The 24,679-nt window shown below is 43.1% G+C and overlaps 4 protein-coding genes across 4 annotated transcripts; 3 read left to right on the forward strand and 1 right to left on the reverse strand.

Moving 5' to 3' along the window:
* Positions 1–3,162: 3,162 nt before the first annotated feature.
* LOC124708418 (protein ABCI7, chloroplastic-like) lies at positions 3,163–8,607 on the reverse strand. Its single transcript, XM_047240095.1, has 3 exons — positions 7,732–8,607; positions 4,340–4,599; positions 3,163–3,716 (listed from the first exon to the last, which is right to left on the reverse strand). Exons 1-3 carry the CDS (start codon positions 8,590–8,592, stop codon positions 3,398–3,400), a joined length of 1,440 nt encoding a protein of 479 aa, XP_047096051.1. The 5' UTR covers positions 8,593–8,607; the 3' UTR covers positions 3,163–3,397.
* Positions 8,608–15,342: 6,735 nt separating this feature from the next.
* Positions 15,343–17,858, forward strand: LOC124647540 (uncharacterized lipoprotein syc1174_c-like). Its single transcript, XM_047187463.1, has 8 exons — positions 15,343–15,591; positions 15,677–15,793; positions 15,913–16,041; positions 16,136–16,312; positions 16,578–16,718; positions 16,893–17,081; positions 17,280–17,351; positions 17,436–17,858. The coding sequence occupies exons 1-8, from the start codon at positions 15,343–15,345 to the stop codon at positions 17,634–17,636; spliced, it is 1,275 nt and encodes a 424-aa protein (XP_047043419.1). The 3' UTR covers positions 17,637–17,858.
* A 1,249-nt stretch (positions 17,859–19,107) lies between these two features.
* LOC124647541 (aspartyl protease AED1-like) lies at positions 19,108–20,497 on the forward strand. The gene is made up of 2 exons (XM_047187464.1): positions 19,108–19,129; positions 19,222–20,497. Exons 1-2 carry the CDS (start codon positions 19,108–19,110, stop codon positions 20,424–20,426), a joined length of 1,227 nt encoding a protein of 408 aa, XP_047043420.1. The 3' UTR covers positions 20,427–20,497.
* Positions 20,498–22,921: 2,424 nt separating this feature from the next.
* On the forward strand, positions 22,922–24,100 carry LOC124647542 (aspartyl protease family protein At5g10770-like). Its single transcript, XM_047187465.1, has one exon. The coding sequence runs from the start codon at positions 22,922–22,924 to the stop codon at positions 24,098–24,100; it is 1,179 nt and encodes a 392-aa protein (XP_047043421.1).
* The last annotated feature ends 579 nt before the right edge of the window (positions 24,101–24,679 follow it).

Consider the following 24,679-nt stretch of genomic DNA (forward strand, 5'->3'; position numbering starts at 1 on the left):
AGTTTGAAATCAGAATCGTTCTTGTAAGATAGAGAAGATAGGTGAGCATACAAGTTTTGAGTGAAGAGAGGGAATCTTTCATAGTAGTTCATCCAAAACAAAATCCACAAGGAGACCGACTTTTGTGAACTTGGGTGTATGTGAACCCACTTTTTCTAAAGTGGGTTTATGATGTTTTGACATGTTTCAAAAATCGAAGCACAAAGTGATTGCAAAGATGATCTCAAACATGTGCCTTGGGACATGAGTTTCGTTCTGAAAAAACATTTTATTTTGCCTCGGCAAAAAAGTGAAATTTTACAGGGCTATATAGCAGTATATATGTGACGTATTTTGTCTTTTTTAGATTCTGAAATAAAAAAGTGATTTCTCCGCGAAAACTTTCTACACACACATGGAACATGCATACGTACCCCGATATTTTTATTTCAGAATTTTTTCACATTTCGAAAATGCATTTCCAACCTGGGTTCACGTGCACCCAGGTTCAACTGGGGCTTTTCCACAAGCTTCATGTTATATATGTGTTACAAGATGCATATTGCCATTTCCGATATTTGGGACACACCTATTGGACTACACATAAATAGACGAACATATGAATTAAATTTGACAAAAGCTGTTGAGTTGCGCCAAATGAACGCAAAACTAACTCCTTCAGGAATTGAATGTATATCACATATTTTTTGGAGCCACAAACCAGTTCCTAAGCTGAGCGGACCCAGGCCGAGGGCATAGATGGTGGATCAATTTCCGCCCGAACTAAACAAACTCCCGCGTTACTTACAGACCATTTGCTAGAGCCGGAAGTTATGAAATTACCAAATATGTGTAGGCCACCAACAGAGCACACGATCGAGGACCTTAATCACCTGTCCTAGCCGCGTTATGTCTCCTCAGGAGGTGTGTGTGTGTAAGTGTCGAATATACTTCTGCGGTTATCCCTTGAGTGCAAGCAGGCCTTATATGCTCGCATTTCCGTGATTCAAATATTTATCCATCTGACGTCTGGAAGAGGTAGATCCAATTGGAAGCAGAGTGGTTCGATTTTACAGATCATATCTGAGACAGGCAAAACGGCCATAACAACTGGTACAGCTGACTACATCTATACCGCTCTACAGGCCCATTACAACTAACGCATTCTATTCTACTCCCTTTGTTTAAAATTAGGTGTCTATCTACAACTAAAATATATTTAGATACTAGCCTCCTTGACTTTAGCCACCTCCATAGATCGGTTTCTTCTTCTCCGACCGGCCTCGCCGACGTCTGAAGAAGTGGGAAACCCAATCTATATGTGGAGTTTTCAATAAAAATAGTCACTTCAGTAGATGTTAGGGTTTTTTTAGCCGTTTTCTTGTTGGTTTTCCCTCAATGATGATGGCATCGTCTGCAATAAGTGATCTTCGGCCTTTCGTTCGACGAGATGATCTCCTTCCTGATGTCAATGATGGTGTTGAAAGATTACAATTATCTAGGTATGGGTGTTTAGATCTTGCTTCGCCAGATCGATTTTGGATTTTTTTGTCATGGCTGCCGCGAGGAGGATTATCCTCGCAGTTTTTATCTCGGTTGCTATGTCCTCGATGATGGTGATTCGTACTCTCGGCTCTCCATCGACATCGACAAAGCTGATCGGTTGTTATTTCCTGACATACTAGTGTTGGTACTCTTGCCGATGTTGATTGACTACTTTAATGGTTGCGCATCTGCATGCAGCCTTGGATTGTGGCTAAAATTAAAATTATGAAGAAGCTTTGTTGGTATTTACATGTCTATAATTTGTTATCTATCTTTGGCTGCCCTCAGAAAAATAGAAGATTGTATCTTGGAAGAAGATTGTTATCTATCTTTGGCTGCCCACATATATTATTATGAATATATGTGGTATTGATTGTAAGAAAAAGATGTATTCAGATATATCTGCATCAAGACAAAACTAAAACACCAGTTTTTAGACAGAAGTAGTATGTTAGTTTCATGTTGTCTGTAATAAACATCAGAAATCACACTTCCATATTATCAAAAAACATTGTTAGGGTTTTAATCGTCAACTCAGCAGAAAGAATAAAATTCCCTAAGAGTGACTCAATTTCAAGCCAAAAGTTACTTTGGCTCTTGGGCACCAGTGCTCCTGAAGTTTAAAAAAATGAAAAATCATACACATTTGTTTCAAAAAAATCTAAAAATAAATCTGGACATAGTAAATGACATAGCCTACAAGCGTGTAAAATTTTAATATGAAATTCTTTATATTTTAGGCTACACAAAACAGACAAAATATGTCGAAATTTGGAGATTTGAAATATGCATACCATCCACACATTTGCCATTTTTGTGTAGCCCAGAATATTTTGTATTTGAAATTGAAATTTGGCACATTTATGGGATAATTCATTGGCTACACCATGATTTGTTTTTTCTAATTTTTTAAAAAAACATAAGTGTGATTTTTTATTTTTTTAAAACAGCAGCTGGTGCTCAGGAGCCAAAAATCTCTGTCCCATTTCAAGACGCTATATATATTCTCATTATAGTATATAGTAAATGACTACCTGCCCCATTATTGATGAAAGCAATACATGGATACATATGAATGGATGGCTGGCAACGACGCTAGAGAAAGTCGTCCCTTCCTGACAAAAGAGAATATCCAACCAAGTCTATTCTTGACAAGGCTCCAGTGACTTAATGTACTCCTAGAAATTCTAACTTTCGTTAATCCATGCATGATTGGCCTGTTGTAATTATAAACATTCAGATGGAGACATGGAGTTCATGTTATAGCCGACCCGTAAAAAAGAATGGTTTGGACAACTGAAAGTCCCTGTCCCTTCACTGCTGATGGCAGAACTCAGGCCATACGTATATACTTTACTTACATGATATTCAGATAATAGAAAAATCGCCCCGCCACTGTGATGTTCACACAAAATTTTGATATGTATAATAAAGTAAAGTTGAGTTCTGATGCAACATTAATTTGCCACTAAAATCTGGAGGTTAACGCTCAATTTGACTTGATTTGTTTTCTTCATTTTTAGAGCTTTCTTTTCTTTAGAGCCCTTGGCATCAACCCTCAATTTGAAGTCTGCTGCTGAATTGGATTTTCAGTTGCCTAAACACCCACATAATACTAATTTGTATTGAACAAACATCTACCGCAGAAGCTTCACGCATTCTTGCTTTTGATAGGGATAAACAAGTAATTTACAGATGATATGCCGAATTTGAAAAAAAAGGCTAGGGTGGTTTTTTTTTAATCGCAGTTAGCCAACATAACTGTACTACCTCACCTTGTTTTAAAGCCAAACGGTCCAAACGTTCGTGCCCTACTCTTCTCATCTCGACCAAAATGTATTGAGCTACACCAACGAGCACCTCGAGTATCTCATCAGTTGCTTTGCCTTGACAGGGTGAGCAACTCCTTGAGCTGTGCTAATGCCTTCTGCTCTACAGGCTTAAATGGGATGCGGTTTATCACTTGGGCTCCGAACGAGAAAAGCAGGGCATCAGTTGCTGTTTTGACATCAACGCCTCTGGCTTGGAAGTAGAAGAGCTCGTTTGGGTCAAGGTCACCGCTGATGGCAGCTCCGTGTGTGCATTTGACATCGTCAGCGATGATCTGAAGGTTTGGCTTCACATTCACAACAGCCTTTGGTGAGAGGAGAAGACACTTGGTTTGTTGCCCTGCGTCAGTTTGCTGTGCATACCTGCGAATCAACATCATTAAAACAGCAGGCCAGCAAAATATACTGATGTAACTATAAGCTTTGTCAATACCATCAATACAATGTTCTCTCATATTGGGTCATGTAGACAATGTTATAATAGGATGGACAGTATGCACTTCTTATAAAATAGTAAAATTTTATATTGTTTTCTACGGCCACAACTATTACAATAAATGCAATGTTTTCTAATGTTAGGTCCTATACAGACAATGTTACAATAGGTGAAACAGAATTACAGTGTACATTTCCTGAAATGTAAAATGCTACATTTGCTTTGTACTGCTATAACAAGCCTACAATAACTACAACCAAAACATGCTTCTGTTAGTTTACTTGTTGCATTTTCATGAGCACGTCACTTTTTAAACTAAAACTAGCGCATTATCCTAAATCATCATGGAACGGCAAAACTAATCTGACAAAGTGTTATTTTCAGCAACAGTGAAGTATGTAAGGTAATCAAAGAATTTACATAGCACTGATAAGATGTTACTCCAAATTAAGAAATATACATTTCTGCAATGCAGTTTCAAAAATGACTGTAGAGTTCCTTAAAGAGAAGAAAAAGCTAACACATGACAGCAGTCTGAACAAATAAATACCTGTTGACTTGGATATTTCCATCAAAAATACCATTTCCTGAACCACAAGCAATCAATTTGTGGAGCTGTCGTGAATAACCTCTTGGGTGATCAAGTATTAATCTGCTATGCAGATCATGAATCTGCTTATTCTGAGATGTTAAGTGAAACGTTGATAATTCCGTGGTTGTCTCCGGACCCAATTGCTGGATGTGAAGGTTGTGCCTGTTCAGTCTTCCTCCAGTGCTGACCTCAACAAACTCATATGTACTAGATGTATTCTGAAAAGAACGAACAACAAATGAGACTGACTACTCTATGAAATAAGCTTTTACTTTTAAAAAAAATCTTTAAATGCCACATTTTTCATACACACTGAAAAATAGAAACGAACAACAAATAAGACTGGCTATTCTCTTTCAAAGTAGCTTTACTTTAATAAAAAAATCTTTGCATGCCACATTTTCGTAGGCACTGAAATATAGATACCTGGCAACTGATTCAGCAATGAAAATGCATACTGTGAGCTCTTTCATTAATCCATTTTTATAGGAATAACACTAAAAGCAGAATAAGATAAGCTATGTGGTCATTACTCTGAAAGTTCAGTCTACTAAATGTCTGTTTGATTTCATGGATGGTTAATTTAAAACATTACAGAAGCGCCCATACTGCGCCTGGTATCACTAAGGCTGATTTCACTGGCTTCCTTTAGTTTTCTGGGAAATCCACTGGTTTCCTTGTTGACAGATATACTATATGGTCATATTTTGACATTATGACAGCAAGCAGACCCCTGATATCAACCTCTAGGACAGCACAGATGTGATAATGTGTAGTTCGAATTGCACTATGGCTCAAACAATCAAATATTGATGTGATTACTGCCCCCTAGAATCAACCAATAAATCTGACTATTTTTATTCCTAATCGGATCGAACTAGCAACTGACTCAGTAATGAGTAGCAAAACAGCAAGCTATGTCCAATTTCATAGGAAAAGTACCTAGAGAACAATGAAACAAAGCATGAAACCATTACTCTGAAATGCAAGCTATGTTCAACATATGTCTCGTTTTCTAGAATCAAATGATAATGTTGTCCCACTCAGCCAGATTTTAAGGACTAGCAACTTGATTATAAAGTCAGGGGGAGTCTTCAACCTGATCTCTTTATTTTTAGATGACCATGTTCTTCTGTATCTGGTGTCACATAAGACTGACTTAACGGAGTAACTCATTGATCAATATTTATATCCTAATTTTAAAAATATAACAGTAAATATAATCACCTAGTACCACGGAAAACCACTAGAACAGTACAGGTGCAAACATGATTATTTGCAACCGCAACAGCAATATAGCTCAAGCAGTCAGGTATTTATGTGATTACTACTGCTTCATACAATCATTTATTTAATGTAACGATGTTTCTTCGTAATTGATTCAGCTTAGTTTCTCTAATCAGCACTGACCACTGTCCAAGCTAAATGTGTCAAACAATCATATAGCTCAGCCAAACTTCTACCACCACCAGTATAACAACATTTATGCAAAACCCATAATCAGATAAGATGAATGCATAGGAGCACAGCAAGCTATTTCCAGTTACATAGGAAGAGCACTTGAGAACAATGAAACTAAGCCATTCAAATGATTACTCTGAATTGCAAGCTTTTGGGGGATCTATTTAGTTCTATTGGTTGGTAATTCAACACATGTCTCGTTTTTCTACAATCAAATAATCATGTTCGCCCACCACATTACTTTAGGCTTAGTTTACTTGTCAGGTATTTTAAGATTCAGAGGGGAAATTCCCGGCCCACCCGCTAATCCACGATTTTCCCAGCGAGCCCGTTTGCTTCTTGTGTTTTCCCAGCCCATCCCGAGAAATCCACCCACCAAACCCGACGCATAGTGTAATTCCCACACGCAACCCAGACCTCGCATTTCTCAGGAAGAAAGCGAGCGACGGAGGGCGACGGCGCGTTCTCGAGGCGACGGCGCTGACGCCGCCAACGGACACCTCCTCCGGCGATGGAAGAGCCTTCTCTCCGGTTAACATGCAAAAACTAATCCTGTGAATGTAGGGTCTCTGATTATCAGAGCCTTTGTCTGAAGCATGCATATCATGTCGATATTCTAAATTCAGTTGAGATTTCATTGATCTTCACAGCCTCAATTCCAAATCAGTAGTGGACTATAGTGGGAGTATATGCTTGGTCTGGTTTGTGGGTTGTAGATACAAACATTGTTGTTGAGTACTTGAGTTAGATGGATTTGGTGCATGAAAGAACAATCTCTGCTTGGATCAGAGAGGGTTTTATCATGGGGAAAACACTTCACCTGTTTATTTTATTTTTTTGAATAATGGTGAAGCTTGACGGTGAGTATGAGTAGAGCATGCAAACAAATTGCTCGAACTGATTATTCTGTAAAAATCATAGCTCAGTAGTACGACACAGCAGCCATAATATCAGTTTTAATTAAATCATGTAAATGACTTGCTTCAGAACTGAGTATGTAGGAAATATTAACTCGGTAGGATTGAAACCATAGCCATAACAGGGATAAATTACTTCTGATTCGTAGTTCTTCACTTACTCCTAGAATGTGTTTTAGATGGAAATGTCCTGGTGGGCTTGGTCTTCTACTTTCTTTTCAAAAAATAATATCTTGGTCGACTGGTATTTGTTGGAAACACAATGTTGTCTTTCAAAACAAAACAAGTTTTACTTGAGTGACAATGTCCATGCAGAAGTAAAGTTTTGGTTTTATTAACAAGTTTAATACACCACATTCGCCTCCCATCCCCAGAAAATCTAAGTAACCAGCGGGGATTAGGATTAGAAGGTAAATGAGGGGATTAGGTGAAGGTGAGGGATTCACCAGATCCCCTCCCATCCCCAAACCCATAGGGGGTGGAAATACCCTAAAGGTGAACAAGGCATTAAGAAGTGATGGGAGTCTTCCTGGTGGGCTTTTTAATTTTTTAATGATCATGTTCTACTTCTGTATCTAGTTTTAGATAAATAAGACCAGCCTAACGAACAAACTAATTGATCTATATTTACATCCTACTCTTGCACTATAACATCAAGTATAATCACCTGATACCATGGATAACCGCTAGAACAGTAGACAAGAGGAGCAAACATGATTTATATGCAATTGCAACAACAATATAGCTGCTGCGATTATTGCTTCGTATAATCATTATATTATATGCAACCAAGTGTGCTCATAATTGAATCAACTTAGGTTCTCTCCTCATCAGGGATAACTGTCCTAGCAGAATGTGCAAACAATTATATAGGCCAACCAAACTTGTACCACCACCAGTATCACACCATTTATTTATGCAAAACCCATAATAATCAAATAAAATGAAATGAAATGCATGAGATAGTCGCACCTGCTGCACTGTGGTCCACTTGGTATGCGCCGCGGCGGACGACTGCCGCTGAACATAGGAATGAACCACTCTAGCGCCCTCCTCCACGATGATGTCCACCACCGGGTTGGCCCAATAGCAGCCACCATCCCCTTCCCCAGTCCCAAAATGCTCCTCCACGATGGCCACCTCCGCGCCCTTCTCCGCAATCACCAGAACCCTCGGGTTGGACATCATCATGCTAGCACCGTCCTCGCTGCCGCCGTAGCCGAACACGATGTGCACCGGGTCGTCGCCCATCTTGCGCCCCTCGGGCACGTACACGACGGCGACGTCGCTCGCGCCGACGGCGTTGAAGTCGTAGAAGACGTCCCTGTGGCTGAATTGGGCGGAGGCGGCGACGGCGGCGGCCGCTCGGTCTCGGGCGACGCCCGGGGGCATGTCGGCGAGCGCGGCGACGTGGGCGCCGGCGGCGGAGACGAGGCGGCCGTCGGAGAAGAGGATGTGGGACTCGGCGTCCGGGGAGGGCGGCGGCGCGAGGGCGGGGGTCTGGGCGGGGAGCGAGATGGGGAGGGAGCGGAGGTAGGAGATGTCGGTGAAGCGGAAGGCCTCGTTGGAGCGGCGGGTGGGCCAGGGCGTGGAGAGGAGGGAGAGCGCGGAGGCGGCGCGGAGCGGGTCGAGGAGCGGGGCGGCGGCCGCCGAGTCCTCCAGCTGCTCGGCGATGCGGAGGACCAGGTCGTCGGAGACGGACGGGGCCGCGGCGGCCCGCGCCGCGGAGACGGAGACGGAGGAGGAGGCGGGGCGGCGGAACCGCAGGAGAGGGGGCGGGGCGGCGCGGAGAGGGGAGGAGCAGGCGGCGGCGCACAGAGACGGCGGCGACATGGCGGCCGGCGAAGCTTCGTGTTCCTTTCGTCTCTCGTCGAGTGGCGAGGGGATGTGAGAACTTGGTCCAACTGGCTGACAGGCGGGGCCCAGAAGGCCAGTTGGTGGGGGGCTCGGTATTCAGAGCAAAATGGTGGCCCGTCTCTTGGCTTGATAACTGGCCTAGGGGAAGGTTATCAGCACTTTGGACGGCCCAAGATGATGCATGTTATCTAGGTTGGCTGATATATAATGTCTAATTCCTGATTGGATAAAAGAAGGTGTCTAGGTTGACTTATATTTTCTAAAATTTGTCATCCTAAATTCCACATTATCGATTCTTACTACAAATAGAAAATCAAGGAATTCTTGTCTGAAATCAAAGGAACAGTTAGAAATGCTAGATGATCTACATGCTGGTAGGTTAAACCTTGAGAGGTTGAACTATGGGGTGATCACGCTGCTTCCGAAAATTTAAGATGCTAATGTGATAAAACATTACCGGACGATTTGTTTACTAAACATGGTCTTTAAAATTATTACAAAGGTCTTGATAGTGAGGTTGACTCGGGTTGCTGAGAAAATGACTCATCCCACTCAAGCTGCTTTTTTGCCGGGTTGTGATATCTTGGAGGGTGTAGGTGTCCTCCATGAGGTCCTTAATGAGTTGAAAAGGACGAAAGTGCAGGGCATTGTCCTCAAACTCAATTTTGAGAAAGCTTACAACAAGGTACAATGGTCGTTTTTGAAAGAAGTTTTGAGGAAGAAAGGGTTCTGTGACCAGTGGGTTGAATGGATTTCGTGGGATGTGGAAACAGACAGAGTTTGCATCAATATAAATGGTGAGAAATGGTGAGTATTTCCGTACCTTCAGGCGTTTGAGGCAGGGGGATCCATTATCTCCGCTGCTTTTTAACATTATAGGAGAGGCTCTTGATGCAATGATCACGACAGCTAAGGAGAGTGGCCATTTGAGGGGCTTGGTTCCTCACTTGGTGGATGGTGGTCTGACTCATTTGCAGTATGCAGATGATACATTGCTTTTCCTTGACTTGACGGAACAGTCGATTGTTACAATGAAATTCCTTTTGTATTGTTATGAAGCAATGTCTGGACTAAAAATTAGTTATGAAAAGAGTGAAGTATTTGTGGTTGGGGTTGAGGATGAGGAACGAATAAGAGTGGCCAATCTGTTTAACTGCAAGGTTGGCTCGTTCCCAACAAAATATTTGGGGGTTCCTACAGCGGCAGGAGGAAGCTGTTGGCTTCGGAGTTTGATTTTCTTGAATTCTAAAGTAATGAAGAGACTTGTGATGTGGCAACCGGTTTCAACAGGTGGGAGATCAGTGCTTATCAATTCTTGTTTGGACAACATTGCATCTTATGTTATGGGCTTCTATCTCTTGTTGGATGGTATTCATCATAAACTAGGCATGTCTAGGGCCAAGTTCTACTGGGGAGGCTTAGATGACCAACATAAGTACCATATGGTTTGATGGCAGAACCTTGCGAAACCAAAGGAATTTGGAGGTTTAGGGTTTGTGGATAGTAAAACCAGGAATGTGGCTTTGTTAGCAAACTGGATAATGAAGTTACAATCAGGGGATCAAATTTTTTCTGTAAGCTTCTTAGGAAAAAGTATCTAGGCTCGGGGAGTTTAATCCGGTCTGAAAGTTCTGGTGGATCTCAATTTTGGAAAGGGCTGCATGCGATCAAACCGTAGGTGAAGTGTGGTATGGAATATAGGTTTGGAGATGGGGAAAATACCAATTTTTGGGTTTGGTACCCTTGAAGCTGATTTATCCTGCGCTTTATGCTTGTTGTGAGTAGATTGATCTTTCAGTTGCTGATGTGGTTGCGGGAGGGGGCGTGGGGCTCTCTTTCCGTCGTTCTTTTGGCTTTCAGGAGGTGGAGGAATGGTATGACTTAAAATTTTCCTTGGCTAGTTTTCATTTTTCTAACCAGGATGATGGTTGCTGTCTGGGCGCTAACTAAGAATTAGAAATTCTCAGTTAGATCTAGCTATGAGATGATTTTGCACCCGTGTGGGAGGGATTTGGGGATCATGGATTTATGGCATGCTCACATGCGTTTGAAAATTAAACTATTCGCCTGGATGTGTGTTAAGGGTCGCATGCAGGTGGCGGCGGATTTGGCTGCGAAACGGTGGCCGGGTCAGCTTGGGTGTTGTCTTTGTGGGAGGTGGAGACAGTGAACCATCTAATCTTTGCCTGTCCTCTATCGCATTTTAGTTGGTGGTGCGTGCGTGAGTCGCTTTGGTGGAGTGATGCACCGATGAAATGGAATGATTTTGCCCGTGTGGCTCTTTATGCGCCGGGTGCTAGGACGAAGCATGTTGGCTGGGTTATTTTTGGGGCGATGGCCTGGTCAATTTGGATATCTCGCAACGATGTTGTTTTTATTGGGAAAGTTGTTTCCTCATCTTTACAGGTTGTGTATAAAATGATTAATCTTTTGTCGCAGTGAAAATGCATTTGGCCGGAAAAGCTTGAGCAAGACTGGAGGACGCTCATGGATCACTTGAAGACGATGGCGTGAAAGATATCCATGACGGCAGGCACTAGAAGAGGGATTGGTTGATCATGCCGTCTAGTGTGGATCCTCTGTGTGGGTGTTGCCTTTCTTTCTTTTTGTTTTGGGCGGTGGTGGTCTTTGTATTTCCTGTTTTTTATTTTATTTTGTTGAACTGGTTCTTCCAGCTATAAGACCTGTTGTGTTTGTCTGGCTTTCATAAAAAAGCCAGGCCCCTCTTGAGGAGGTCTTCTCTCTAAAAAAACTATAAATAGAAAATTATCGACATTTCTATGAGCTTGCATTGATTCGATATTCAACCAATTTTACTTCTATCATGTTCGTCATACAGTCCACGAAATAAAAAACGCTCTGATATTTTGTTATAATTTGAAAAAAATCATATGATTCCATAAATCGTAGTATGGAACTTATGTGGAGTTAATTTACACAATATTCATGTAATTAAGAAGTAGCACAACCATATTTAATATATTTATGCTTATATATAACTCCACTACATAATTCAGAACGTCGACTCGTTCCTCAGAGTACTCTTATTACATTGATACACCTTTTTTGAAGGAAACAAAACCAGATATGAAAACTTTACTAAACAATTATGAAATTTATAGATATATTTGGTGAGCTAGCCCTTGTGCTTTGATCAGTAGTGGTTGGAGACGAGCCCAATCTTTTATGTTCGAATGTCAAACACCATCTCCATTGCCTCCTGCAACAAGGTGAACTCGATCATTCCTTTTTTATGATGATACACAATTTTTTTATGTGCTTAGATACATAAGGAGATGTTTCTTTTACTAGGATTTGATGCACTGAACCTTACCCGTGGGGATGGATGGTGGAGGTAGAAGAGGTCTTTGTATTCCACCGCCCCCTCCTAACAATGTAGAAATCAATAAATCCAAGGCTTGGCGCATATATATATAAATCAAGACACTATGTGGGATGCTTCTGTTAAAGATGTTAATTCAAGGTAGTTCACCCGTAGGGATGGAAGGATTCACTCCATACAGTGGCCTTTCTATTCCGCCTCCACACAAACTCTCGTTGTGTGGAGAAGGAATATAGTAGCTAAATTTTTATTTTGCACCCTAAGTAATGTAGTATCTTGTTTTTCTATTGCGTGCATATGAGATGTGATGGGCACACTACTGTGAATGCTTCCATTAGACGAATTAATGCATGGTAGTTCACCTGTAGGAATGGAAGGATTATCTCCATGTAGTGGCCTTTCAATTCCACCCCCATCACCTAAATAATACCGACTTATTCAGTGACCACTCAGGGAAACATTAAAAAATGATTTTATCTCTATCAGCACAAGGTAATTTACCAGAAGGGTTAGAAGGGTTTGCTCCCGGCAGTGGCCTTGCTATCCCTCCACCATCTCCTACCAAATGTATACATATTAGTCAAAGAGAATGAACTTCAAACCATAGGTACACTAACTCGTTCTCTATGCATAGCAAATATAGTAGCTCGATTTTTTCTTGAACACTAATTATATAGTATCTTATTTATTTTGTAGGCATATAAATGTGATAAGTATGCATGTGTTTAGGATAGTAGTAGGGGTGCTTCTGTTAGAGGAACTAATGGAAGGTAGTTCACCTGTAGGAATGGAAGGATTCGCTCCATACAATGGCCTTTCTATTCCACCTCCATCACCTAAAAAATACCAATCCAATCAGTCCCACTCTAGGAAACATACAAACAAAAACAAAATGAATTCATATGTATCAGCGGAAGGTAATTTACCACGAGGTCCTGCAGGGTTTTCTCTCAACAACGGCCTTGCTATTGCACCACCATCTCCTACAAAATGTAGACATGTTAGTCCAGGTGAAAGAACTTCAAAATATAGGTGGTAGTTCATTTTGTTCTTGCACTAAGTAATATAATAGCTTATTTTTTTCTATGGGCATATGCGATAAGTTTTCATGTGATCAACAAAAGATGGGGAATGTTTCCATTGGAGGGATTAATGCAAGATAGTTCACCCTTAGGAATGGGAGGATTCGCCCCACGGAGTGGCCTCTCTATTTTGCCTCCATACCCTATAAAATTTGGAGTTAATTAGTGAAATCTTAGGGGTAAAGTACAAATAAAATTATTTCATATATCTACACAAGATGATTTACCAGAAGGGTTCACTCCGGGCAGTGGCCTTGCTATCCCACCACCATCTCCTACAAAATCAAGACATATTAGTCAATGCAAATGAACTTTAGACCATAGGTAAGCAATATAATAGTTCAAATTTATCTTGCACTAAGTAATATAGTATCTTATTTTAATTCGTGGTTATATGCGATGAATGGATGTGATCAAGACACCCTGAGGGATGCTCCACGTAGAAGGATTATTGCAAGTAGTTCACCTGTAGGAATTGAAGGATTTGCTCCATACAGTGGCCTCTCTATTCCGCCTCCATCCCCTAGACGATCGATATAGAGTTAATTAGTGAAAGCTCAGGGAAAATATGAAATCTTAAACAAAATTATTTCATATGTAAATGCAAGATGATTTACCAGAAGGGTTCACTCCGGGCACCGGCCTTGCTATCCCACCGCCATCTCCTACAAAATCTAGAAGTATCAGTCAATGCAAATGAACTTCAAAGCATATGTACACTAACTCACTCTGTGTGCATAAATAAACAGCATAATAGTTCAAATTTATCTTGCACTAAGTAATATAGTAGCTTAGTTTATCATTTGCGAATATATGTGATGAATATGTACGCGATCAAGACACCATCATGGATGCTTCCTTTAGAAAGATTATTGTAATATAGTTTACCTGTAGGAATGGAAGGATTCACTCCATACGGTGGCCTCTCTATTCCATCTCCATCCCCTATAAAACACTGAGTTAATTAGTGAACACCCGCATGAACATATAAGAATTAAACTAATATTTTTTATGCATTGGTGTTGGGCATTTCACAACACTGTTTCAATCCCAGCAGCCACGTTAGTCAATGCCAATGAACTTCCAACCATATATACACTCACCCATTTCGTGTGCACGAGTAAAATTTCTGAGATTTTTTTATCTTCCACGTAATTAAGTAGTATTCTAGCTTAACTTTGTTTTTGCGGGCATATGCCATAAGTATGCATGTCATGATCAAGACATTATGGGGGATGCTTCCGTTCGAGGGATTAATGCAAGGCAGCTTACCCCTAGGAATGGAAGGATTCGCTCCACGCAGCGGCCTCTATTCCGCCACCATCCCCTACAAAACAAACCTAGTTAGTTAGTGAACTCGAGAAGAAGCATACAAGAATAAACAAAAACATAACATATGTATTAACACGCGGTTTATCACCGGAAGGGTTCACTCCCGGCAGCTGCCTTGCTATGCCACCGCCATCTCCTAGAAAAATCTGGACATGTTAGTCAAAGCGAATGAACATTAAACCATAGCTTAATAGCTACACTAACTCACTATGTGCGCATTTCGATTGATGCAGAGGCCGGGGTCAGCCCCCATTTCGAAAAACTCACTATGTGCGCATTGAGGGCAAGTGTTGTCACCCTGAATATCAATATTACGGAGTACAGATAATGTCTCTTTTCAGATACTACTTAGTTATAAGATACATTACCTGAATGTATGATCGAGCGGGATGCCGCCGTGGGCGATGTGCGCGCCATGGATGGGCGGATGGAGGAGCTGCCGAGAAGAACAATCAGAAGCAGCAGGCACAAGCGCACAGAGGGAACGGCTGACACCATTGATACTTGCATGTATATAAGTTGTATACTGCACTGCGCAGTTTATACGTTGTACACAGGATTGCTGCCGTATATACAGAGTTTCGAGAGCCGATTAACTTGTTTTCATGTGAACTGATGATTGGTCGATGATGGGTGGTGGATATTCTTCGCCTTGCATGGCATATCTGCCTTGTTGATATGTTTCCTCGTTCGGCGCAAAGCCGCGTAGGTAGAACTTGCGAAGGAATTCCCGGTAGAAACAGAGGCAGCTGTGCCCTGCGCTGGACTCAGTGTTCTGTTCATGGCGCGTCGTCGTTTTTATTTTCTGAAGACGATCCGTTGGAAATTTACAGGGAAGACGGGCCGAAAGGGAGGCCCAGGAAAGCAGCCCAATGGTCCGACTCATGGATGGGCCGGGCTACCGCAGCCCGCTTCTGTTCAACCTTATCCCCCGGCCCCGCGCGTTCGCTCGCGAGCTCCGGTGAAGGAATGGCGCTCCATCTCGTCGCGCGGCCGCCGTTCCTCCCCGCTCGCCTGCCGCCGCCGCGCCGCCGTGCCCGGCCACATTCCGTATCCCCCTCGGCGGACGCGCGGAGCCCGAGCTTCAGGAGGCCGTACACCTCCGTCCTGGTGATCCCCACGGGCGTCGGCGCCGCCGTCGGGGGCTTCGCCGGCGACGCCCTCCCCGTGGCGCGCGCCCTCGCCGCCGTCGCCGACTGCGTCATATCCCACCCCAATGTAAGTTTTTCGCTGTTGTGCGTGGCCATTGCTCGTTTTGATTCCGGTCGCTCAAAGGCTGATACCTCCAGCACCCCCGCCGTAGGTGCTCAACGCCGCGATGCTGTACTGGCCGATGCCCAACACGCTTTACGTGGAGGGATACGCGCTCGACAGGTTCGCGGAGGGCGCCTGGGCTCTTCAACCAGTCCACCAAAACAAGGTCAGTGCTACATTGTTGATGATTGCTCACCAGGCTCATCTCACACACAACAAAAAACAGTTTGATGCCTGTGAATCTAAAAAAACAGTTTGATGCAACTTGTGATTGATTTCACCTAGGTAGGATTGGTGCTGGACGCCGGCATCGAGGAGGAGCTCCGGCTCCGCCACCTGCAGGTCGCGGATGCCGCGAGGGCTTCGCTTGGCCTCCCCGTGGTTGAGTACACCGTCACAGATGCTCCTCTGGAGGTGCGCACACATTCTATTAATTGTTGATGTAGTTGTTGGGAAGAAAACAACTTGGTTACTCGGGAGCCTACTAAACTTTGATTGTATGGAGCAGATCAAGACATGGTTCGATCCGAAATGCGGGAAGTCGACGGGGAGTGTTGGGAACTCCGGTTCTCTGTTGAGGGCAGTGGATGCGCTAGTGAAACATTCCGGCGTGAACGCTGTGGCGGTCGTTGCGCGCTTTCCGGATGACGATCCGGATGATTCAGACTGTTATCGCGAAGGAAAGGTATTTTATTGGCTGCATCTTGTTTCGCTTTAGCCCTTTCATTTCTCTGAAATATATGTTAGAATGGTACCTACCTTCTCCATACATGTGAAAGCTATCGCCGTTTTTTATTTCGCTGAAATATGCTGAGCTTGTAATTGTCACGGAAACACATGCTGTTTTTTTCATGGATGTATTTTGTAGCAAAAATCGAAATATGCATGTCACCTTCTCAGCTTCGTATGCTGTTGACCGCGCGTCGGTGTGGCGATATCGATGTATGCAGGGAGTTGATCTGTTAGCAGGAGTTGAAGCAATCATCAGTCACCTAATTGTGAAAGAATTCAAAATCCCTGCTGCTCACGCTCCTGCGGTGTTACCCCCACCACTCAGCCCATCACTGTCCCCGAGATCTGCTGCAGAAGAGGTATCTATATCCTTGACTGAATTGCTTGTACAAAATTGAATTAAATATTTACAGGTGATATTCTTAGTGATGAACAACAGTGGCAGAACTCGAGTGTCAAACTAAGCAGCAAGTAGTGGTGATTAGTCTTATATCTTGTTTCTTCGTTGACCCTTGTTGACCTTTTCTTAACAGATTGGTTATACCTTTCTACCGTGTGTGCTTGCGGGGTTAAGCAGTGCTCCACAGTATGTGACGAGGAGGCTCGGAACCTTGGACAATGGCTGCATAGTGGCTAGTGATATCGATAGCGTGATTATTCCAAAAGACGCCTGTGGAGGTGATGGTACTCTTGCTTTTGCTCATACTGCAAGAAAGAACAAGGTAGACTTGTTGTGTGCATATTACTGATTGTCTACTTTGCCACTTCAATTACAACTGCAATATAGTATGTATATGTAGCTTAAATTATTTGATTGATGAATGGCACAATAATTTGTGAAGCTAATTATAGAACCATGTAGCTATTCATTTTATATCGTTATGTTGCACAATTAGGTAACTATTTTTGTAATTGTGCAGCCCTTGATCATTAGTGTTCAGGAAAATGAGACAGTCCTTGATGATACCCCAGATAAATTCGGTATAGAAGCGGTATGTAATATATCTTGATAATCTTTCTATAAGTCCTATTTCTGATACACTATTGTTAGTGACGTCATTTTTTTTTCCTTGCAGCTGAATGTTCAGAACTACTGGGAAGCAATTGGAGTAATTGCTGCTCATAAGGCAGGTGTCAATCCAAATGCTCTTAGAAGACACGGGATTGAGCATCTTAAGAGCCATCAACGAATGTACTCTGGACGTTCTTCTGGTTCCCGGCCATATTCCTCTTCTCCAATTCAGGACAAAGTGTATGTACATCAGCTAGCTCGATAATTTAGTAGAGAAGAAATCAGTTTTGACAAATAGGAGGCTACAAATTTTGAAGTCACGTCACAGGTACATATTCCACAATAATAGTACGCAGCATATTTACATGTAACACCAATTTTATTTGATCGTCACCCCGTGAGGAATTAGGCGGGTGACATCTTTCTCCATTGGCTCCATGTCTGCAGTCTGACAATCTGATCATATATTATAAGTCTGTTTTCTCATCGAAATTTTAGTACTCATAACAATTTTCGCAACAATTAGTGGTTTCAATTTCTGAGACAGGGCATTGCTCTTTTTTTCACTAGATATGTGCTATGCTGATCCATCCATATGCATTGTTTCGATGGAGAGGCTGGGATATACCCCCATTTGGAAAACAAATGCTATGCTGATTTCTGTGACGATATATATAGCGATGTGTCATTGTCTGCTGTTAACCAAATGGGCGTTAGCACATTTGATCATCGGAGTACACTTGTTTGTGAGAGAGAGTTATTGCTGCTTTTGCTTCCCTGTTGTAAGTACTGATCAAACTATACTACCTTTGAAGTCCGTATTATGACTTGCTGTGTGTGTACTATTGCCTGTTCGTTTATGCTTCTGCCTTCTTGTTGAAGTATTGTGTTGACTTTTCGTTCATATGTTACCTGTTTCAGCAATGTATTTTTGTTGTTGTTGTGAACAATATTATATTTTTTTGGAATGGTTATGTGGTTGTCAAAAGTTGACATGTTTATTCTGGATTTTAGAGGTTTGAAGTTATGGTTGTTGGTGGTCCTTCCTGCAATTCTTCAAAGCTGCCTCCGACGGGTGTGCGTCAAACTTGTTTTGGAGTGACAAATCACGAACTGAATACTGGTTACTGAAGAATGGAAAATCCTACAATTGCAACCTTAATGCATAATAAAGTCACTTTTGTTATGAAAAAGCACCTCAATTCATGAAGTAGTTAAGGGATCATCTGGTTTTATTAACACTAAGTAAAAAAATTAAATTTGAACACGAAAACATAAAGAGATGATTGATGAACTAACAGTCACCTAATCAATTCTTCTTTGCAAACATTCAAACTGCCTCAGGTGATCCTACCTCTGGTCTTGGCTGCTCTATCGCCTACATCAGGTAATCCTTATGAATCGATATACTAAAGCTCTATGTCATGTGTAAAAAAACCAGCCTTCTCGATCGGGCATTCATGGTTGGTTCTCCACAGTTGACGCCCTGGGGATCACGACGAGAAAGATCAACAACAACACCTTGGTGAGATTGCCATGAACGGCAATGAAATCATGGAGTTGATTATCCATTTTCGCTAAAACCACAGGTAAGAGGCCATGTGACTATGTCTCTTCTGTCAATTCCACTGCAGTTTCCCGCGTTGATCCTTGTCATCATATTTTCCATATGCAGCAGACAATTGTTGTTTAGCAACTGTATTAGCTGTACACGGCAATTAGCTTTGGGCTGAACGATGGAACATATAGATATCACAAGTATAACAACCATATGCCCCACTATCAATCATCAGTTCATCGCTATATATAGCAGTAGTACGATCTTCTACACCGTATCACTTGCGCAGTAGGATACAGTATCAATGGCTTCATTAGCCATTTCCTCCACGCACTTGGGTCTGCTAACTCTGTTTGTTCTTCTTCTCGCTCCTCGCCCTGGCAGCTCCACCTGGGACTCCCAGACAATGCCACCCAAGTCTCTTCCGGTGACCGCACACCCCTCAATGATCTCCCGAGCTTATCTGAGGCCGAGTACCACGTCGTCATCGGCTACGGCACTCCGGCGCAGAACCTTAGCGTGGGGTTTAACACCAGAGATTACGGACCCACATTTCTCCAGTGCAAGCCGTGCGGCACAGCATGCGACGTCCCAGCCTTCGACTTGTCCCTGTCCTCCTCCATCGCCCAAGTCCCGTGCGGGTCGCCAGACTGCCCGTTGAAAACATGCTCCGGACCCAACTGCACCGCCACCACGGTGAATGGGAATGGCGTCGTGCTACCAAGTATGACCGTCGTGACAGACGTGATCACGCTCCCATGGTCGCCACCGACCACCATGCGTAACGTGAGGGCCAACTGCTTGTTGATGGGCGCAAGGACGTCGGATAGCTCATCCGGCATTCTCGATCTCAGCCGGGACATCCACTCGCTGGCATCGCGAGCTCCTTTGTCTCCGGACACGGTGGCTTTCTCCTACTGTCTGCCGTCTCTAACAGAGACCCAGGGCTTCCTCTCCATCGGCGCACCGCGTCCAGAAGGCAACATGACATACACCGCACTACGGAGAAACGCTGTCTTTCCCAAATCATATTTGGTCAGGCTCGTTGGGCTAGGCTTAAGCATTGATGGGACGGACATCCCCATCCCTGCCGGCGACGCGCTAATCGCGGTGGGCACCACCTTCACTTATATGGTGTACGAGCCTTACGCTGCTCTCCGCAAGTATTTCAGGTCGCAAATGGCGCAGTATCAGTTGGCGCCGCGGCTGGGTGTCCTCGACACGTGCTATGATTTTACCGGCCTGAGCGACATCTCCGTGCCAACCATCACACTAAGATTTGCCGGCGAAGTGAGTCCGGAACTCGGTGTCGGGCGGAAGATGTACTTCCATCGCCGTGACAACAGGTCTTTGGGCTGCCTCGCGTTCGCCAATCCGGCGTATGAATTCCCGCCCGGGGTCGCGGTGATCATCGGCACCCTGGCGCAGGAGATGACAGAGGTGGTGTATGACGTTCGTGCTGAGAAGGTTGGGTTTGTCTCCAACCGCTGCGACTGATCAAATCGTTAAGAACACCTCATTTTACTATTGGCCGTGTCGATGTAATAAGAAGCAACACATGCTTAACTTATTATTGGTGTAACCTTATTTGTGAAATTGTAATTTCCATTTCTCTTGACATCTTCACTATACCATGCGGCCTAATTAAGTTTATTACTAAGGTTTATTGCATCACCTGAAAAAGACTAAGTTTATTACAATGGAAGACAACATGATCGGTAGGGATTGATAGGGTTAGGAACAGGTAACGTGTGAGATTGCTGGGAGTTTGTTTGTTTCCATTTTGTTTTCACATGCCGCAGGATCCAGAGTCTTGTAGTTTAAATTGTTGCCTCTTATAAAAATATGGCACAGAATTGTCACACTCTTAAGAAGAATATATCCCATTGAAGGAAAGAAAACAACAGCCTCAAACAAAATTTGAGGACTAAAGATGGTTGTTAACGTACCGCCAGTTAGCTAAGTTCCAAAAACATGTGCCTTCTCCATCATGCGTCCATCATTGACAACGAGAAAAATGAAAAACACCATGACAATATCACCATGAATGACAACGACACCATGGACTTTCATAACTGCTTTTCTACGGAACAAATTAGAGCAACCATTTGTTAAGAGGAAGCACTATAGAACATTGCCCGTGCAACAAGTTATGGCAATTATACATCAATACCTCAAATGGAGACCGAGCTACATGGGTCATGTTTTTTTTTACCTATGAAATATTTAAAAGTTTCAAAATTTTGAAAGTAATTCTAGATGTGGTGAATGATGTATGCTAGTAATGTGTAAAATCGCAAGGTAAAGTACATTGTATTCTAGGCTACATAAAAGTGACAAATATTGGAGGTTTCAAAAGCTGCACCGTTTCACTATTTCAGATGCACAATTCCATCAATTTTGCACATCCCAAAACAAAAATATTCGTACTGATTTTTTTGCACACTGGTAGAGTACGTCAATGTTACCTCTAGAATTTTCAAAGATCTTTTTGAAACTTTGAAATGCCTGTTTTTGTTTTGTTTTTGGAAAACAGGCTCCATGGATACCAAGTTCCAAAACGCCACACCCAATTATATACACCATGGGAAGAGACAAATGACGTCAATGATCAATTTCCATGACTAAGAACAGAGAAATAGGCTATGCAATTTCTCATAATTTGAAAATAAGTATTCATGTTAATTCTTAAACTAGGTAGGATGGCAGGGTGGTTTACATCACACCCTAACTCATACATTTTAATTAACATACATAATACTCCCTTCATCCCATAATATGTAAACTTTTATAATATTGAATTAACGTTATTAGAATTATGGTGAATTATATTTTCATGTTATATTCATTTTATATTATAGATATTGCTAATTTTTCCATATAGTTGGTCAAATTTATACAAATTGACTTCAACCGAAAAGTATACACAACATATTTTGGGACGGGGGGAGTAATACATATCAATACAACATTAAAAAGTTATTTGTAATAATTGCAAGGGATACAAGAGATTGTATGCGTTTTTGTGCGGATAGTTATATCATAAAACCAAAGGACATGGGCTTTTTTTTCTAAGCTCCACATCATTAAAATTATCTTAATTACTGGATGGAGGACATCAACTACCTCAAACAAAGATTTGAAGAGCGAAGGTTCCAAAAATTATGTGCCTTCTCCTTCTGTCATCCATCATCGGTATTCCACCCTTGATGCCGCGGGGGTGATGACGAGAACGATCCACAACTCAATGATGCGACCACCAATCCACCATGAAAGACGATGACACCGTCGAGTTGACATTTTTTTTTGACGAAATAACACGAGAGCTGCCATTTGCCAAGTGCATGTGTCTCCGTTTCTTCTGTAGTGGAGTAGCAGTTTCTTTGCAGGTTCTGGCAGGCGTTAATCCCAATCACCCGGTTTTCCATATGCACGAGACAACTTAATTAGCTTTGGGCTGAACGAAGGAACATCATCGATCAGTCGCCATCGATCAGTTCGGGGCAACAGCTTGCTCTCCAATGAAAATTAGGAACTTGGGGTCCAACCCTACATGGATGGATGTATATAAATAGGATATGTATGTACGTATCAGTACTCAGTAGTGCAGCTAGTACACGGAACAGAAGTTACACAAGAAACAGTACCAATGGCTTCATTAGCCAATTCCTCATTGTTCCTGCTTCTCCTTGTTCTTCTCATTGCTCCTTGTCCCGGCAGCTCCACCACCAGCTACACCACCCGCACCCATGGCGGCAGGCATTTCGTTCACCGCTCCTCATCTGGTGCACGCCGTCCATCACAGGCGATGACGTACTGCTCTACCGTTCCTTATGGTAATTCCATGATCCCTAATTGCACAAGAAATATTTTATTGATTAGTCTGTTTAAGATTAATCTGTTGTTCCCCATGCACCGAACTTAATTACATGTTTATATTTTCAGGAGATGGCGGTAGGATCGCAGGATCGTGGTTGCCCGTAGTGCATCGGATGAGCCAATGCTCGCCCCTTGGTCCCACCTGGAAGCGAAACAGGTTATTGGCCCTCCAAAACGACGAAAGACGGCTACACTCGCTCTTCACGGTCCCCGTCACGGGCAATCGCCCCGGTAGTACCCCGAGCACATGGGAATCTGAGTACCACATTGTCATCGGCTACGGCACCCCGGTGCAGAACCTCACCATGGGATTCAACATCGGGTCGGGTGGGCAAACATTTCTCCAATGCAAGCCATGTGGAGACTCAACATGTAACATCCCAGCTTTCGACCAATCCCAGTCTTCCTCCATCGCCCCAGTCCCATGTGGGTCGCCAGACTGTCCGCTCCAAAATTGTACTACTGGATCCACCTGCTCCGTCATTGTGAAAGATAAGGGCGTCGTGCAATATGGCGCTGCAGTGGTGACGGACACACTCACACTCTCGCAGTCGACACCAATCACCACCCTGGAAAACTTCAGGGTCACATGCCTCGAGATGGGTGCTACTACGACTGACAGTTCATCTGGCCTTCTCGATCTTAGCAGGGACAAGCACTCTCTTGCGTATCGAGCTCCTTCGGCTCCGGACACGATGGCCTTCTCCTACTGCCTACCATCTGAACTGTCGGTCGACCAGGGCTTCCTATCCATCGGGGCACCACGCCCTGAAGGCAACGTGAGCTACATCGCCCTACGGAGCAACACAGCCCTTCCCAACATGTACTTAGTTCGGCTCGCCGGTCTAGACCTAAGCAATGGTGGTCCACACATCCCGATCCCTGCAGGTGATGCAGTGATCGCACTGCACTCCACATTCACCTACCTGAAGCCGGAGACTTACGCGGCTCTCCGTGACCAGTTCAAGGCGCAAATGGAACGCTACCCTGCAGCACCGCCCATGGGTATTCTCGACACTTGCTACAACTTCACTGGTCTAAGGTCGTTTGGTGCACCAACGGTGTATCTCAGGTTCGACAATGGGGTGAGCATGGTCCTTGGTATACCTGTGGCGATGTACTTCCAGGAACGTGACAACCCCTTCTCTGTGGGATGCCTCGCGTTTGCCTCGCCTGTGTGGTCCTTCCCTCCTGGGGTCTCGGCGGTCATCGGCACCTTGGCACAGGAGGGGGCGGAGATGGTGTATGATGTTCGTGCAGAGAAGGTTGGGTTCATCCCCGGCCGCTGTTGATCAAACCAGACGAGAGCTTATCAAGTTTACGCATTGTGTTCGATGTAATAAATAGTGTTTTCTTATGGCAGGTGTGCAACCTTTATCAAGTTCGTATAGTGTGCAAGATCCGTAATTTACTTCTATAGAAACATGTTGTTACCGTTTTCTTGAAGAGACTAGCACAAAGACCTTGTGTTGCTTATACGGTGCTACTTCCTCCTTTTCATAAAATTTATCTTAGATTTGTCAAAATTTTGATGTAATAGACATCTTTTGACAATCTAAGATACATTTCATGTGACGGAGGGAGTACGTTAAATCAAATGAACAACATTTCATATCTTTAAATCTGATTGTCAATTGAATCCAAATGAAGCAATCCTTGCTTGACCTATCTTTTGTACCCTACAGTAGCGAAAATTACATAGCATAAAATGAATTTATAATCATATGTTCGTACTAACTTTAAATGGGTAAATTATAGATGATGTTTTGAATTGCTAGACCGATTATGAATAATACATGGGCGTATACACTGGTAGAAAAACGGGCTTTAGTCCCGGTTCGCAATTGCCATTAGTCGCGGTTGCGCAACCG

The sequence above is a fragment of the Lolium rigidum genome, chromosome 4 (genome assembly GCF_022539505.1).
Source record: "Lolium rigidum isolate FL_2022 chromosome 4, APGP_CSIRO_Lrig_0.1, whole genome shotgun sequence".
NCBI classification, from domain to species: domain Eukaryota; kingdom Viridiplantae; phylum Streptophyta; class Magnoliopsida; order Poales; family Poaceae; genus Lolium; species Lolium rigidum.

Coding starts and splice junctions, on each gene's coding strand:
- LOC124647542 (XM_047187465.1), top strand. CDS start 22,922: ATGAGCCAATGCTCGCCCCTTGGTCCCACCTGGAAGCGAAACAGGTTA.
- LOC124647541 (XM_047187464.1), top strand. CDS start 19,108: ATGGAACATATAGATATCACAA. Junction 19,130..19,221: donor GGAACATATAGATATCACAA/GTATAACAACCA, acceptor CTTGCGCAGTAG/GATACAGTATCAATGGCTTC.
- LOC124708418 (XM_047240095.1), bottom strand. CDS start 8,592: ATGTCGCCGCCGTCTCTGTGCGCCGCCGCCTGCTCCTCCCCTCTCCGC. Junction 4,600..7,731: donor AGTGGACCACAGTGCAGCAG/GTGCGACTATCT, acceptor CGTTCTTTTCAG/AATACATCTAGTACATATGA. Junction 3,717..4,339: donor GGAAATATCCAAGTCAACAG/GTATTTATTTGT, acceptor GTTGATTCGCAG/GTATGCACAGCAAACTGACG.
- LOC124647540 (XM_047187463.1), top strand. CDS start 15,343: ATGGCGCTCCATCTCGTCGCGCGGCCGCCGTTCCTCCCCGCTCGCCTG. Junction 16,313..16,577: donor ACTGTTATCGCGAAGGAAAG/GTATTTTATTGG, acceptor CGATGTATGCAG/GGAGTTGATCTGTTAGCAGG. Junction 17,082..17,279: donor ATACTGCAAGAAAGAACAAG/GTAGACTTGTTG, acceptor GTAATTGTGCAG/CCCTTGATCATTAGTGTTCA.